Consider the following 14,839-nt stretch of genomic DNA (forward strand, 5'->3'; position numbering starts at 1 on the left):
TTCTCTTTCCATTGCTGGGTATGTCTTCTGCATCTTGTCCCATATTCTGGACTGCTTCCTGAAGAATTTCCAGTTCATTTCAACTCAAGGTCAAGTTTAATTGTCATCCAACCATACACATGAATGCCCATGAATACAACCAAATGAAACAGCATTACTCCAAGGCCAAGATGAAAAACACAGAGCCAACAGTCACACACAGCACAAAGCATGTTTAAGATGGCAACCACATGTAAGATATCAGTAAATTACAGTCACACAAAGAAAAGTCCAGACCCTGCGTCCATGAATGAGGCAGAAACCTGCATTCGACCACAGTACAGCTTGTCTTCTGCCTCTGGGGGGGGGGGGGGGGCAGCTCAGCTCCAGCTTTCCAACTTTCTATTTTCTCCTTTCAGTTATCTTTTCTCCAGTGACTGAGTGATGATTTTGATGTTTATTTTCCAGTTCATGAAGCAGTATAGGCCATTTATCAGCATTCCTGACTGTAAAAACGCAGCATTATCCTACAAGGATAGATCTAAAGTAGATTTAGATCCACTAAATCATTTCCAAATTTTAATGTATTGTAAATAATTACATGTAATTATGATTATATAATAATCTAAATGAGCAGACAGCTCAGCAAATCGCTAATTTTATTAATTTATTGAGGGACCGTGTGAAATAGGCCTTCCCAGCTCTTCAAACCACACCACTCAGAATTCCTCAATTTAACCCTATCCTAATTGTGGGACAATTTGCAATTAACCTATCAACTAGTACGTCTGTGGACTGTGGGAGGAAACCGGAGCACCCAGAGGAAACCCATGCAGTCACGGCAAAAATCTCCAAACTCTTTACAGGCAGTGGTGGAAATTGAACCCCAGGCACCTGTACTGTAAAGTATTGTGCTAACCATTGCGCGACCATGCCGCCTTAATTTTGATCATTTGTCTTTGCTTGTTTGGTAATGAAGGATCAAACGTCCCGGTTATTTGTATCGAGTCAGACAGCCCCAATTCCCTCGCTCAGTCCCTCGGCGGTTTGGTTTGTTTTTCAGGTAACCGCTACATGGAAATCTCAGCATTACCTCTGATTATAATAAGAAATGCCAACAAAGCTGTTAAACTTTGCTAAAATTTTCCCACATAACTGACTCCAGAGTGTTTCACATTGGAGAGTCTGACTTGGTTCCAGTTTTATGTCAAGGATCTTAGGGCAATTTACTCATTCGTAATTTTTACCTGCAAAGGACTTGTAAATATTATTTACTTCAGATTTTTCTACAGAGCTTAATGCTTTCCATTCAGCTATCAGTTTTATTTTAATTAGTATTTTAAAATTTCAATAGGTTTGTACTGTTCAAGTGATTTTTGACATTTTATATGCTTGAAGTGTCCAAGAATATTTAATCTTGAAAGTTCAGGGTCAAGTGATTTAGTCGACTCTGAAATTTCATTTTTGTGGGAGGGCCTCCTTTGCACCCATCACTGGATCAATTCTTTTAAACTCTCTTTTCCCCTACACTAACTGATGACTCCTCGGATTTGGCATGCAAAATGTGCTGGCTTCCCCTGCTCACTTTTTTAAACTCCCTCTCTACGCAATCCAGTTGCTCCTCGCTCACTTCTTTTAATATCTCTCCCTCTCCCCCTCCCACTCCCTCCTCTCTCTGTCTCTCCCTCTCTTCGTGCTCTCTCTCTCTCTCTCTCTCTCTCTCTCTCTCTCTCTCTCTCTCTCTCTCTTCCCCTCCCCCCCCCCCCCACCTTCCTCTCTCCCCAATCTGATGTCTCCCCGGGACTGTAGCATGTAAAATGTGCTGACTGCCCCCGCTCACTTCTTTTAATATCTCTCCCTCTCCCCCTCCCCCCTCTCTCCCTCTCTTCGGTCTCTCTCTCTCTCTCTCCCCCCCTTGTCTCTCTCTTCCCCTCCCCCCCCATCTCCCTTTCTCCCCAATCTGATGTCTCCTCGAGACTATAGCACACAGAATTTTAGCATAATTTTGAAGCATTCATATCTTGAATTGTATGTTAATGCTAAAGAAAAATGCTTACTTCCAACTGTTTTAAAATATCAGTGGCCATATATTTCAAGCAATTGCATGATATATATGAACTTTATTTCTAAGGGTTGAGTTCTCCTGATGGAATTGCCTTTGACTGGATTAACAGAAGGATTTACTACAGTGACTATCTGAACCAGACAATCAACTCCATAAGTATTAATGGTGGTAATCACACAATCATTGCCAATGTCCCGAGACCACGAGCTATTGTGCTGGATCCTTGCAGAGGGTAAATTCATCCAGATTCGGATTAAAATTTTTATGTCTCATCACTGGCTATTTTGATATACTTTAATCTTTTGATGTACAGTATTGTACAAAAGCCTTAGGCATATGGATATAGCTGGGGTGTCAAAGACTTTTACACAGTACTGTAGTAATTTTATGTAATGCACTGTACTGCTGCAAAAAAAAACAAATTTCATGACATATGTGAATGATGATAAACCTGATTCTGATATGGGTCTCTATTGTGGACTGAGAGTGGGAAGGGGCAGGGAGAGGAGAACCAGGGTTGGGAAAAGGGGAAGGGATAAGAGAGGGAGCAGGAAGCACCCGAGAGACATTCTGTAATGATCAATAAGCCAATTGTTTGGAATCAAGTGACCTTGCCTGGTGTCTCAGGGCTGGGTGAGTCTGCACCCATGCCACCACCCACCTCCTGGTACTACTTCTCTGCCATGTATCCCACACCCCTCCCACAGGGCTCCACCCTCACCGTTCCAACATATTTTGCTCCTGTCAGATTTACAAACTCACTCTCCACTCCACCTTGACAAATACAATACTGTGCAAGCACCCTAGCTCTCCTAAGACTTCTGCACAGTATTGTATTTACTGAGGAAGAATATTAAACGCGATCTCAAATAATTACTAAATATACAATGGGTGTACAGAAATAAAGGGACCAATGGATGTGTGAGACAGTGATACTAACCGCCACCCCAATGATTACGTGATATAACTGGAGCAGATTCCATTTCACATTGGAGATTCAACCAGCTGATGAATGCAATGTGGCTGGGCCCAGGCCCAGGGAAACTTCTCCTTCATATTAAGGAGTAGTGTATCCAAGGTACAGCATATTTACAATTGCCTTGATTGCAGTATTCTCCTTGCAGGTATATGTTTTGGACCGATTGGGGAAGCCATCCTAAAATAGAACGTGCAACACTTGGAGGAAACTTTCGGTTGGCAGTTATAAATAGCGGCCTAGTATGGCCAAATGGACTGACGATGGACTACGAAGATCAGAAGCTTTACTGGGCTGATGCTTCTCTGTATGTTTATGTTCATGTCTATCCAGTCTACTGTTTAAGGATCTGTATAAATGTAGAATTTTGTTTAGCATTACTTTTGGTTTTTACATCCTTATTTACAATTATTCATATTGAATTTTAATTCTTTTTAATGCATGTTTAAACAGCATTGAGTTATTACACACCAGCACATGAAGTGCTGGAGGAAATCAGCAGGTCAGGCAGCAGCTAGTGAAATGAATAAACAGTGGAAGTTTTAGGCTGTGACCCTTCATCAGGACTGAAAAGGAATGGGAAAGATGCCAGAATAGAAAGGAGGGGGAAGGGGAAGGAAGATCTGGGTGAGCACATGATCGAAGAGACAGAGGGAGCTGTGAGAGAGGGTTTCACTGAACTCCCATCAAAGAGAAGATTTAAACTTACTCGGCATAGGCAAAACTCGAAGAGACTTGACAGTGGAGCGGCAAATCATAAACAGGAGATCCTGCTGAAGCTGAAAATGCAGAGTAACACACTCAAAATGCTGGAGGAACTCAGCAGGTCAGGCAGCATTTATGGAAATGAATAACAGCCAATATTTCAGGCCAACATCCTTCTTCAGATCCTTAGTCTTCCTCTGTGATCTCTGCTGCCCTCTTACTCTTCAACCACGTACTCACCTGAAACCCTCTTCAGGGCTGAAAAGGAAGGGGGAAGATGTCAGAATAAAAAGGCAGGGGAAGGGGAAGGAGGATAGCTGGAATTTGAGAGGTGAAGCCAGGCGGGTGGGAAAGGTTAAGGGCTGGAGAAGAAGGAATCTGATAGGAGAGGAGAGTGGAGCATCGGAGAAAGGGAAGCAGGAGGGATACCTGTGTGAGGTGAAAAGTAGGTGAGAAGAAATAAAAGGGCAGGGTATGGAATAGAAGAAGGGAGGGGAGTGAAAAAATATTTACCCGGAAGGTAAAATCGATATTCGTGCCATCAGGTTGGAGGCAACACAGATGGAATACAAAGTGTTGCTCATCCACCCTGAGGTTGGCCTCTTCTTGGCACAAGAGAAGGCCATGGACTGATACATCGGAACTATTATATCTAGTTTTACGTCTAGTCTTAAAGTTGACTAAGTTGCAGTATTAGAAACTTTTGGTAATCTGCTCCAATGGACTGTTTTCACTACAAACCACAGAAGAGTACTGTTCAGAACATCAGTGTCAAAAATTCCACTTCACCTTCCTCGTCTCTCATTACAATCAATTTAGATCAGTCAAGGATGCCACACATGATTGACAGTTCCTTTGTCTGTTCGTTATATGCTGTGTTGTATGATGTGAGCAATCATGGTCTTTCCATGACCATGATTTTTTATGACATTTTTCTACAGAAGTGGTTTGCCATTACTTTCTGAGCCGTGCCTTTATAAGACGGGCGACCCCAGCCATTATCAATACTCTTCAGAGATTGTCTGCCTGGTGTCATTGGGGACTTGAGCAGGACATACACCAGCTGCTCATATGACCATTCACCTCCTGCTTCCATGGCTTCATATGACCCTGATTGGAGGGCTAAACAGGTGCTCCACCTTGCCCAAGGATGACCTGCAGGCTAACAGATGGAAGGAGCCCCTTACACCTCCTTTAGTAGAGATATATCTCCACCCAGATTGATAGTAACTTGAGGGAAAACAGATTCTAATATAGTCCCTGTGCTCTTAAAAATTATAAAGATGTGCTAGTCTGTTGCTCCTGGCAAAAAATGGTAAATTTGTTTATTATTGTGACATGTACAGTGACAATATGGATCATTTATCACAGCAGTGCACGGAGCTGGTACAAGGGAAAACAATAGCAGAATGCAGAATAATGTGTTACAGATTAGAGGAAGTGCAGCACAGGTAGACAATTAGATGTCATGGTTGCAACAAGGTAGATTGTGAGGACAAAAGTCTATCTTACTGTACTGAGTGACCATTCCATTCATTAATCTCATGGGATCAAGCTGTCCTTGAGCCAAGCCTGGTGGTGATTTCCATAAGACATAGAAGCAAAATTAGGCCATTTGTCCCATTGAGTCTGCTCCATCATTCCATCATGGCTGATCCATTTCCTTCTCAGCCCCAATTTCCTGCCTTCTCCCTATAACCCTTCATGCTCTGACCAATCAAGTGTTAAATATGTGTAAAGGACTAACCTCCACAGCCTCTTATGGCAGTGAATTCCACAAATTCACCACTTTCTAGCTGTAGAAATTCCTCCTTTTCTCAGTCCCCTCAGGCTTTTAGATCTTCTGTCTGAAGGGATGAGGAGAAGAAAGGGTGTGGGTCTTTGATTATGCTGGCTGCTTTACTATGAGAAGTGTAAAAAGAATCTGGAGGGGAGGCAGGTTTCTGTGATCTGCTGAGCTGTGTTCGCAACTCTTGGTAGTTTCTTGTGGTCTCAGGTAGAACAATTCCCATTTCCTGATGCATCCAGATAGAACACTTTCAATGGTGTATTCATTAGAAATCAATAAGGGTGAAAGGGGGCAAGCCAGATTCCGTTAGCCCACTGAGACAGAAGAGATGCTGCTACACTTTCTTAGCCCTGGCTTCTGCAAGGTTGGGTCATGACATGCTCTCAGTGATGTTTGCTCTCAACCCTCTCAAACTTAGTGCAGTTGATGTAAACAGGACCATGTGTACTGACCCCCCCCCCCCCCCCCCCCCGTCCTGAAGTTAATAACCGGCTCTTTCATCATGCTCTCTGGTAAGATAATCGTGGATAATTCTGCGGGGTCAACCAAAGATATTACTGTCTATTTTAAACATTTTTTATGATCACAAGACCCTGTTTGAGTAGGGTCATAAAGATCATAAAAATCTTATCATAAAGAACATGAAGAATTTGAAGTACTGCAGGTCTACGCCATTAGTGAGTTGCCTGTTGGCATAGAAACTGAAGGAGCTGGGCAGTGTGGGTCGTGCTGCTGCCTGCGTCAGATGAGACAATGCGTGAAATGGGTGTGTAGTCTAGCAAAGAGTGATCATCTTAGTCACTTTCCTGGTGATCACAAGACCCTATTGGACATTGTTAATGTGGAATATGCAAGTCCGATTCATTGATTTATTTGCGGACGGCAGGGGGGTTGGGTGGCGTCAGTTGTGATGAGGACTAGGCCTCAAGCCATGTACCAATGTACACATGTACACAAACCAGGTGCCGATGGTTTTCAGCTGCCCAGGAGAGATGTCAGAGTCAGTGCACTCCACCAGAGCCAGTGTGACGTGGTGTCCAAGCTGGAGTCATTGCTGCCCCCTAGTGTTTGCTGGGCTAAAGATAAGCCGTATTGTGCCTGACTGTAGATTCCTGCAAATTTCATGAACTCAGGGCTTTGGACTATGTTTATTTGTGTGATTGTATTTTACTGATATCGTATATGTGCTTGCTACCTTGTAGGTGCCTTGTGCTATGTGTGACTGTTGGTACAGTGTTTTATACCTTGGTCCTGGAGTAATGCTGTTTCATTTCGCTGTATTCATGGGTATTCATGTGTGCTTGAAAGACAATTAAATTTCATTTGAACTGAACTGAATTTGACATTCATGGAAAGATTGTTGTCATAAGCTCTCTGTTTCCATCCTATACTCTGTGTAATATTACTTGAGATTTGGCCCATTATGGTGGAGTTATCTGCAAAATTGTAGATGGAGGTCAAGAAACTGTAACACAGTTGTGAGTGCATAGGGAGTAAAGTGGGGGGAGGGATAAAGTTGAAGCAAAAAAGATTTTATTTTTAATGTCCAACTACTGGGGTGCATGGTAGTGTAGTGGTTAGCACACACTTTGCAGTACAGGGGACCATTCTGGCTGCCTGTAATAAGTTTGTACATTCTCCCCATGACTGGGTTTCCTCCCACAATTCAAAAATCTATTGTCCCATCATTAGGCTAGGATTAAATCAGAGGATTGCTGGGCAGCACAACTCGAAGGGCCAGAACGGCTTATTCTGCACTGTATCACAATAAATAAAATTAGATAAATACTATGTGATCACTATCATACAACCATGGAAGTGAATCCCAGTGTTATGGCTGTTGATATGATGTCTTTATCCCTGGGTAATAATCTGTAGTACTGCTTTTGATAGCCTTGAAGAATACTATTGCTGGACTCTCTTATCAGATTCCCTCATCACTCGCATAGAAGATCCCTCCATGACTTACATTCATATTGTTGAATCTTACCTTGCAACAATTGCTGGTTTACCCCTCTCTCCTTCAAATGAGTTGCTGGCTGCATAGTATTATCGAATGGTTACAGCACAGGAGGGCATCCAGCCTGTTCTGTCCGTGGTGGCTCTCTATTGGAGCAACTCATTTGTTGTTTTTTCACTTGTCCCCTCTCCATACTTTGGCATGCTTCCCCCCCCCCCCCCTCCAGCTTTCTAACAAAAAAACCTCTCCCAGTTTCTCTAAAGCAACATACTCAAAATGGCTGGAGGAACTCAAGCAGGTCAGCTAGCATCTTTGGAAATGAATAAAAATTAAATGTTTCGGGCCAAAACCCTTCACCAGGATTGAAAAATAAGTTGGAAGAAGCCAGAAAAAAGTGGTCGGTGGAAGGGAAGGAGTACGGGGGGTGGGGGTGGGGGGTGGAGAGGGAGAGAGAGAATTTATTTTGAGGACAGAACATGCAGACGGACTGAGAATGCCCAGTTTTGGAAGAGATGAGCTCCAATGTTAGACTGGTCTAACTTTAATGGGACCTTTTTTATTTTTTTTCTTTCTCTTAATAACTTTGATAAAGCAGAAATTAGTAAATATTCAATTTATGCAGTGTGCAGTATGCAGCCGATAATTCTGTATGGGCAGTATTTACACAGAATACCCTCCAATTGAGGTTTCTTTAATCAGAACACCACAACATTCCTGTTTCGTTCAACCCCAAATTATACCGACCCTAGGCATATTATGTAAAAGAGGTGGACTTCTCACAACTGAGTCACCTGGCTATTAGCAGAGCCGGCTAATGAGCCAAATGAGGGGGCTGCATATGTCAGGTCTCACCAATGTAGAGGAGGCCGCATTGGGAGCACCTGGTACATTAGAGAGCCCCAACAGATTTCAGGTGAAGTGTTGTCTCACCTGGAAGGAAGTTGGCCAACCATTTTAATTCCAAACCCTATTCCCATTCTGATATGTCAGTACTTGCTCTGGATTTTCAGCATCTGCAGAATCCGTTGTGTCCAAGATTCTCTACTCTATCCTTCATCCAGAAACCATTCTTGTGAATCTCCTGTGGACCCTCCCAGTGCCTCCTCATCCTTCCTATAATAAGATGACAAGAATTGAACATGATATTTCAGCTGAGATTGGATGAGTGATTCTACTGGGATTCTACTTTCCACAGCTGAGTGAAACTTGGGGTTGCAGCAGAGTTAAAATCAACTCATGAATTTTGGCTACCTCCTCCTTCCTGACGGCAGCAGTGAGAAGAGAGCATGGCGCAGATGTTGGCGAGTCCTTGGCGATGAACGCTGCTTTCCTGCGACAGCTCTCCTTGTAAATGTGTTCAATGATGGGGAGAGCTTTACTTGTGCTGGGCTGGGCCATATCCATTACTTTTTGTAGTTCTTCCATTCAAGGGTACTGGCGTTCCCATACCAGACTGTGATGCAACCAGTCAGAGTACTTTCCACCGTGCTTTTATAGAAGTTTGTCAGAGTCTTCGATGACATACCAAATCTGCCCAAACTTCTAAGAAAGTAGAGGTGCAGGTGGGCCTTCTTTGCGATGGCATTAATACGCTGCTGCTGCTGTGGACGGAATGGAACAATAGAGGGTCTTTAACATTGTTGACAATTCCTTTCCCCCATGGGTGCCGCTTGACCCACTGAATTCCACCAGTGCTTTGTTACAATAGATTGTTGAGTGCCTGCAGAGTGATGTATATCTCAGTACCATGTTATCAATGGTTAACATATGGCAGAAAGAGGAACAATTAAGACTCTCCTTTTAACTGTGTGTGTAGAGGAAAATAAGGTAATATCAAAGTAAAATTATATATTACAAATATGTCACCATATATAACCCTGAGATTCATTTTCTTGTGGGCATACTCAATAAATCCATAGAATAGTAACTATCACAGAATCAATGAAAGAACTCCCAACTAAGGTGTTCAACCAGTGATCAGAAGACAACCAACTATGCAAATACAGTAAAAAGAAACAACAATAATAAATAAGCAGCAAAAATATTGAGAATATGAGATGGGGAGTCCTTGAAAGTGAGTCCATCGGTTGTGGGAACATTACAATGATGGGACAAATGAATATGAGAGAAGTTATCCCCTTTGGTTTAAGAGCCTGATGGTTGAGGGATAGTAACTGTTCTTGATCCTGGTGGTGTGAGTCCTGAGGCTCCTGTACCTTCTCGTTGATGATAGCAATGAGAAGAAAGCATGTTCCGGGTGGTTGAGGTCCCTGATAATGAATGTTGCTTTCCCGCGACAGTGTTACATGCAAAAGTACTCAATGGCTTGAAAGGTTTTACTTGTGACGGACTGGGTTGTGTACAGTACTTTTTGTAGGATTTTCCGTTTGAGGGCATTGACATTTCCATACTAGGCCATGATGCAGCCCACATCTAAAGAAGTTTGTCAAAGTTTAAAAAAGTCACCACCTCGGATAAGTTGGCTCTAATTGGCTAGATTATTTTGCAATATTACTTGGAATTGCATCAAATACAGTCAGAGATAAATCACATCCTTAATGTTTTCTGTGAATTTCCTGATTTTATTTCAGACAAAAGATTGAACGCAGTAGTCTTACAGGAGCAGACCGCGAGGTGATTGTTAGCACTGCAATTTACCCATTTGCAGTGACTGTCTTTGAAGAATATCTCTACTGGACAGACTGGAACACAAGAAGCATCTACCGGGTCAATAAATATGATGGGTCAGATCAAACTGTGATGATCCAGAACCTTCCAGATCGCCCAATGGATGTCCACGTCATGTCAGATATGAAGCAGCAGCAATGCAGTAACCCATGTGATCAGTTTAATGGAGGGTGCAGTCATGTCTGTACTCCAGGTACTGGTGGTCTGTGTCTCTCATTGGAAGAGATTATTAAGTAATACATGATCAATCAATGTTATTTTTATGAGTCTTCACTTGATAAAAGATCCATTCAAATAAAATCACAGAAATTAGGAGGAGGCTTCAGCCCCAAACACAAAATGTTGCAGGAACTCAGCAGGCCAGGCACCATCTATGAAGAAGAGTGAACAGTCGACATTTCAGGTCGAGACCCTTCTTCATACTTCAGAATTTGAGTCATGTTGGCTTTCCATAGTCAGGTCATCAATAACCTGGGGAGCCCTGTAAGTAGGATTAAGTTGAAGATCTATCGGCCCAAAATGTTGACTGTTTACCCTTTTCCCTGGATACTGCCTGGCCTGCTGTGTTCCTCCAGCGTTTTGTCTGTGTTGCTCTGGATTTCCAGCATCTGCAGATTTTTTCATGTTTATATTTAGCCCCATAAACTCATTCTATTAAATAAAGAATTCATAATAGATCTGTAACTTGATTCCACTTATAGGGCTCCCTAGATTGTGGTAAGGCCGAATTTGGAGTATTGTGTACAGTTCTGGTCACTGAATTATAGGAAAGATGTCAACAAAATAGAGAGAGTACAGAGAAGATTTACTAGAATTTTACCTGGGTTTCAGCACCTAAGTTACAGGGAAAGGTTGAACAGTTAGGTCTTTATTCTTTGGAGCATGGAAATTTGAGGGGGGACTTGACAGAGGTATTTAAAATTATGAGGGGGATAGATAGATTTGACGTGGATAAGCTTTTTCCATTGCGCGTAGGGGAGATTCAAACAAGAGGACATGAGTTGAGAGTCAGGGGGCAAAAGTTTAAGGGTAGCATGAGGGAGAATTTCTTTACTCAGAGAGTGGTAGCTGTGTGGAATGAGTTTCCAGTAGAAGTAGTAGAGGCAGGTTTGGTATTGTCATTTAAAGTAAAATTGGATAAGTATATGGACAGGAAAGGAATGGAGGGTTATGGGCTGAGTGCGGGCCAGTTGGACTAGGTGAGGGTAAACGTTCAGCACAGACTAGAAGGGCCGAGATGGCCTGTTTCCATGCTATAATTGTTATATGGTTATATAAGCTGACCAATGGAAAGCCAACTTTACTCAAATTCTCCCATATGTATATTTATTGATTGAGATACAGCATAGAATAGGCCTCTGGCCCTTCGAACTACATCACCTAGCAATGCCCCAATTTTAATCCTAGCCTAATCATAGGTCAATTTTACAATGACCAGTTAACCTACCAACTGGTACATGTTTGGACTGTGGGCGGAGACAAGAGCACCTGGAGGAAACCTATGCGGTCACGGGGAGAACATACAAACCCCTTTCAGGAAGTGGTGGGAATTAAACCTGGTACTGTAAAGTGTTGTGTGAATTACTATGCTACCTTACCGCCGAGAGTAAAGCGTTTTCAATATAGTAATTACAATAATAAAATGTTTGTGGTATGTATTAACGACTGGATACAATATATGTGCTATTATTTTAAAAATAGTAGCATTAGAGCAAGAAGTCATTGAAATGAAAGACTACATAGTGGTAAGATGTGGGTTACTATAGAAAGCAGATATTTCAGACTTGTGAAGAAATTGGCTTATGGGCAGTTGTCAGGAATGGAACTCTTACATGAACGGCATGGTAGCATAGTGGTTAGCACAATGCTTTACAGTACAGGTGACCCGAGTACGGTTCTGGTTCTTGATTCACTTTCCACAGAACCATAGAACCATAAAACATTACAGCACAGAAACAGGCCTTTTGGCCCTTCTTGGCTGTGCTGAACCATTTTTCTGCCTAGTTCCACTGACCTGCATCCGGCCCATATCCCTCCATACACCTTTCATCCATGTACCTGTCCAAGTTTTTCTTAAATGTTAAAAGTGAGCTTGCATTAATGAGGCAGCTCATTCCACACTCCCACCACTCTCTGTGTGAAGAAGCCCCCCAATGTTCCCTTTAAACTTTTCCCCTTTTACCCTTAACCCATGTCCTCTGGTTTTTTTCTCCCTTAGCCTCAGTGGAAAAAGCCTGCTTGCATTCACTCTATCTATACCCATCATAATTTTATATACCTCTATCAAATCTCCCCTCATTCTTCTACGCTCCAGGGAATAAAGTCCTAACCTATTCTACCTTTCTCTGTACCTCAATTTCTCAAGTCCCGGCACTCTTTCAACCTTATTAATATCCTTCCTGTAATTTGATGACCAAAACTGCACACAATACTCCAAATTCGCCCTCACCGATACCTTATACAACCTCACCATAACTTTCCAACTCTTATACTCAATACTGTGAATTATAAAGACCAATGTACCAAAAGCTCTCTTTATGACCCTATCTACCTGTTACGCCACCTTTAGGGAATTTTGTATCTGTATTCACAGATCCCTCTGTTCTATTGCACTCCTCAGTGCCCTACCGCTTACCTTCTACGTTCTACCTTGGTTTTTCCTTCCAAAGTGCAATAACTCACACTTGTCTATATTAAACTCCATCTGCCATTTCTCAGCCCATTTTTCCAGCTGGTCCACATCCCTCTGCAAGCTTTGAAAACCTTCCTCACTGTCCACTACACCTCCAGTCTTTGTGTCATCAGCAAATTTGCTGATCCATTTTACCACATTATCATCCAGATCATTGATGTAGATGACAAATAACAATGGACCCAGCACTGATCCCTGTGGCACACCACTAGTCACAGGCCTCCACTCAGAGAAACAATCCTCCACTACCACTTTCTGACTTCTCCCATTGAGCCAATGTCAAATCCAATTTACTACCTCACCATCTATACCTAGCGACTGAATCTTCCTAACTAACCTCCCATGCGAGACCTTGTCAAAGGCCTTACTGAAGTCCATGTAGACAACATCCACTGCCTTCCCTTCACCCACTTTCCTTGTAACCTCCTCGAAAAACACTAATAGATTTGTTAAACATGACCTACCATGCACAAAGCTGTGTTGACTCTCCCTAATAAGTCACTCTCTATCTAAATACTTGTAGATCCCATCTCTTAGTACTCCTTCCAATAATTTACCTACTACTGACGTCAAACTTACCGGCCTATAATTTCCCAGATTACTTCTAGAGCCTTTTTTAAACAACAGAACAACATGAGCTATCCTCTAATCCTCCAGCATCTCACCCGTAGATACCGACATTTTAAATATATCTGCCAGGGCTCCTGCAAGTTCAACACTAGTCTCCTTCAAGGTCCAAGGGAATACTCTGTCAGGTCCTGGGGATTTATCTACTCTAATTTGCCTCAGGATAGCAAGCACCTCCTCCTCTTCAATCTGTACAGGTTCCATGACCTCATTACTTGTTTGCCTTATTTCATTGACTCCATTCCAGTTTCCTTTGTAAATACAGATGCAAAAATGGGCAAAGGCCAGCTTTCTTTTTTTTTGAATTTGCTCTGGATTTCACAACAAAAGGTAAATTTTTATTTGCGTGTCAAATAGCTATATATAAATTTAAACAGCACGACTGGTTGACAGCTAAAACAAAGATAAGCTTATTGAATTCTGTAAGGGCAGTTTATTTGAATATGAGTACAAGGATTGTGCCGATGATTACTAACTTGTGTATTGTAATTGTATTTTAGGGCCCCATGGTGCAGAATGCCAGTGCCCTGCCCATGGCAATTGGCGCTTGGTTAATGACAATAAGGATTGTGTTCCCTCTGCTTCTGCAACATGTGGAACTGGCTATTTTACTTGCTTAAATGGTCGTTGTATTCTGGAAAAGTGGAAGTGTGATACTGACAACGATTGTGGAGATCAGAGTGATGAAGCAGAAAGACTCTGTGGTAAGTTCCAGTTTACTATCTACAAAATGTATTGATGTTGAGAAGGACCTTTCCTGCAGAGACCACTTTCCCTTTTAGCTGAAGTGGAGAATGTCAACAGGGAGTGATGGCAATGTAACAGGTGCTTCTGCCTGCAGAGTATATGTCAACCATTACCCACTTATCTACATTAATCCTACATTATTCCTTCCTTCATCATTTCCTTTCAGATTCAACCAGTCACCTACACACTGGAGGCATTTTCTGGTGGTCACTTAACCTACCAGCCCTCGTGTCTGGGGTGTGGGAGGGAACTAGCATTGGCATGATAAACCAAGAGAGCAGCATAAAGCAAAATCAGTGTGGGCGGGGGTGTTGGCACAGAAACACAGGGAAAGGGGCCAATGGAAAAATAATAGTGGAATTAATACTTCCATTCTAATTTGCATTTCACAAAGGAAAGGATATTATCGATTCAGCAGTCTTCTCATAAATAGAACTGTATTTAAATCAGACTTTTGATTATAAGGTTAGAGTCACAGTGTCATAGAGAGGGGTACAGCACAGAAACAAACCATTTAAGCCGCCTACTCCCATCAACCTGCACCAGGACCATAGCCTGCCATACCCCTACCATCCATGTACTTATCCAAACTTCTCTTAAACATTGAAATT

At 42.3% G+C, this 14,839-nt stretch overlaps 1 protein-coding gene across 2 annotated transcripts in view; it reads left to right on the top strand.

The window, feature by feature from the left end:
* Positions 1 to 14,839, top strand: part of lrp2a (low density lipoprotein receptor-related protein 2a) — a 393,751-nt gene that overhangs the window by 197,978 nt on the left and 180,934 nt on the right. For both annotated transcript variants that reach the window (XM_059966386.1, XM_059966387.1), the window contains exons 38-41: positions 2,111 to 2,276; positions 3,169 to 3,327; positions 10,066 to 10,355; positions 13,982 to 14,185. In XM_059966386.1, the coding sequence (XP_059822369.1) occupies positions 2,111 to 2,276; positions 3,169 to 3,327; positions 10,066 to 10,355; positions 13,982 to 14,185 (819 nt within the window). The remainder of the gene's footprint in view (positions 1 to 2,110; positions 2,277 to 3,168; positions 3,328 to 10,065; positions 10,356 to 13,981; positions 14,186 to 14,839) is intronic.

This window comes from Hypanus sabinus, chromosome 4, assembly GCF_030144855.1.
Source record: "Hypanus sabinus isolate sHypSab1 chromosome 4, sHypSab1.hap1, whole genome shotgun sequence".
Lineage (NCBI taxonomy): Eukaryota > Metazoa > Chordata > Chondrichthyes > Myliobatiformes > Dasyatidae > Hypanus > Hypanus sabinus.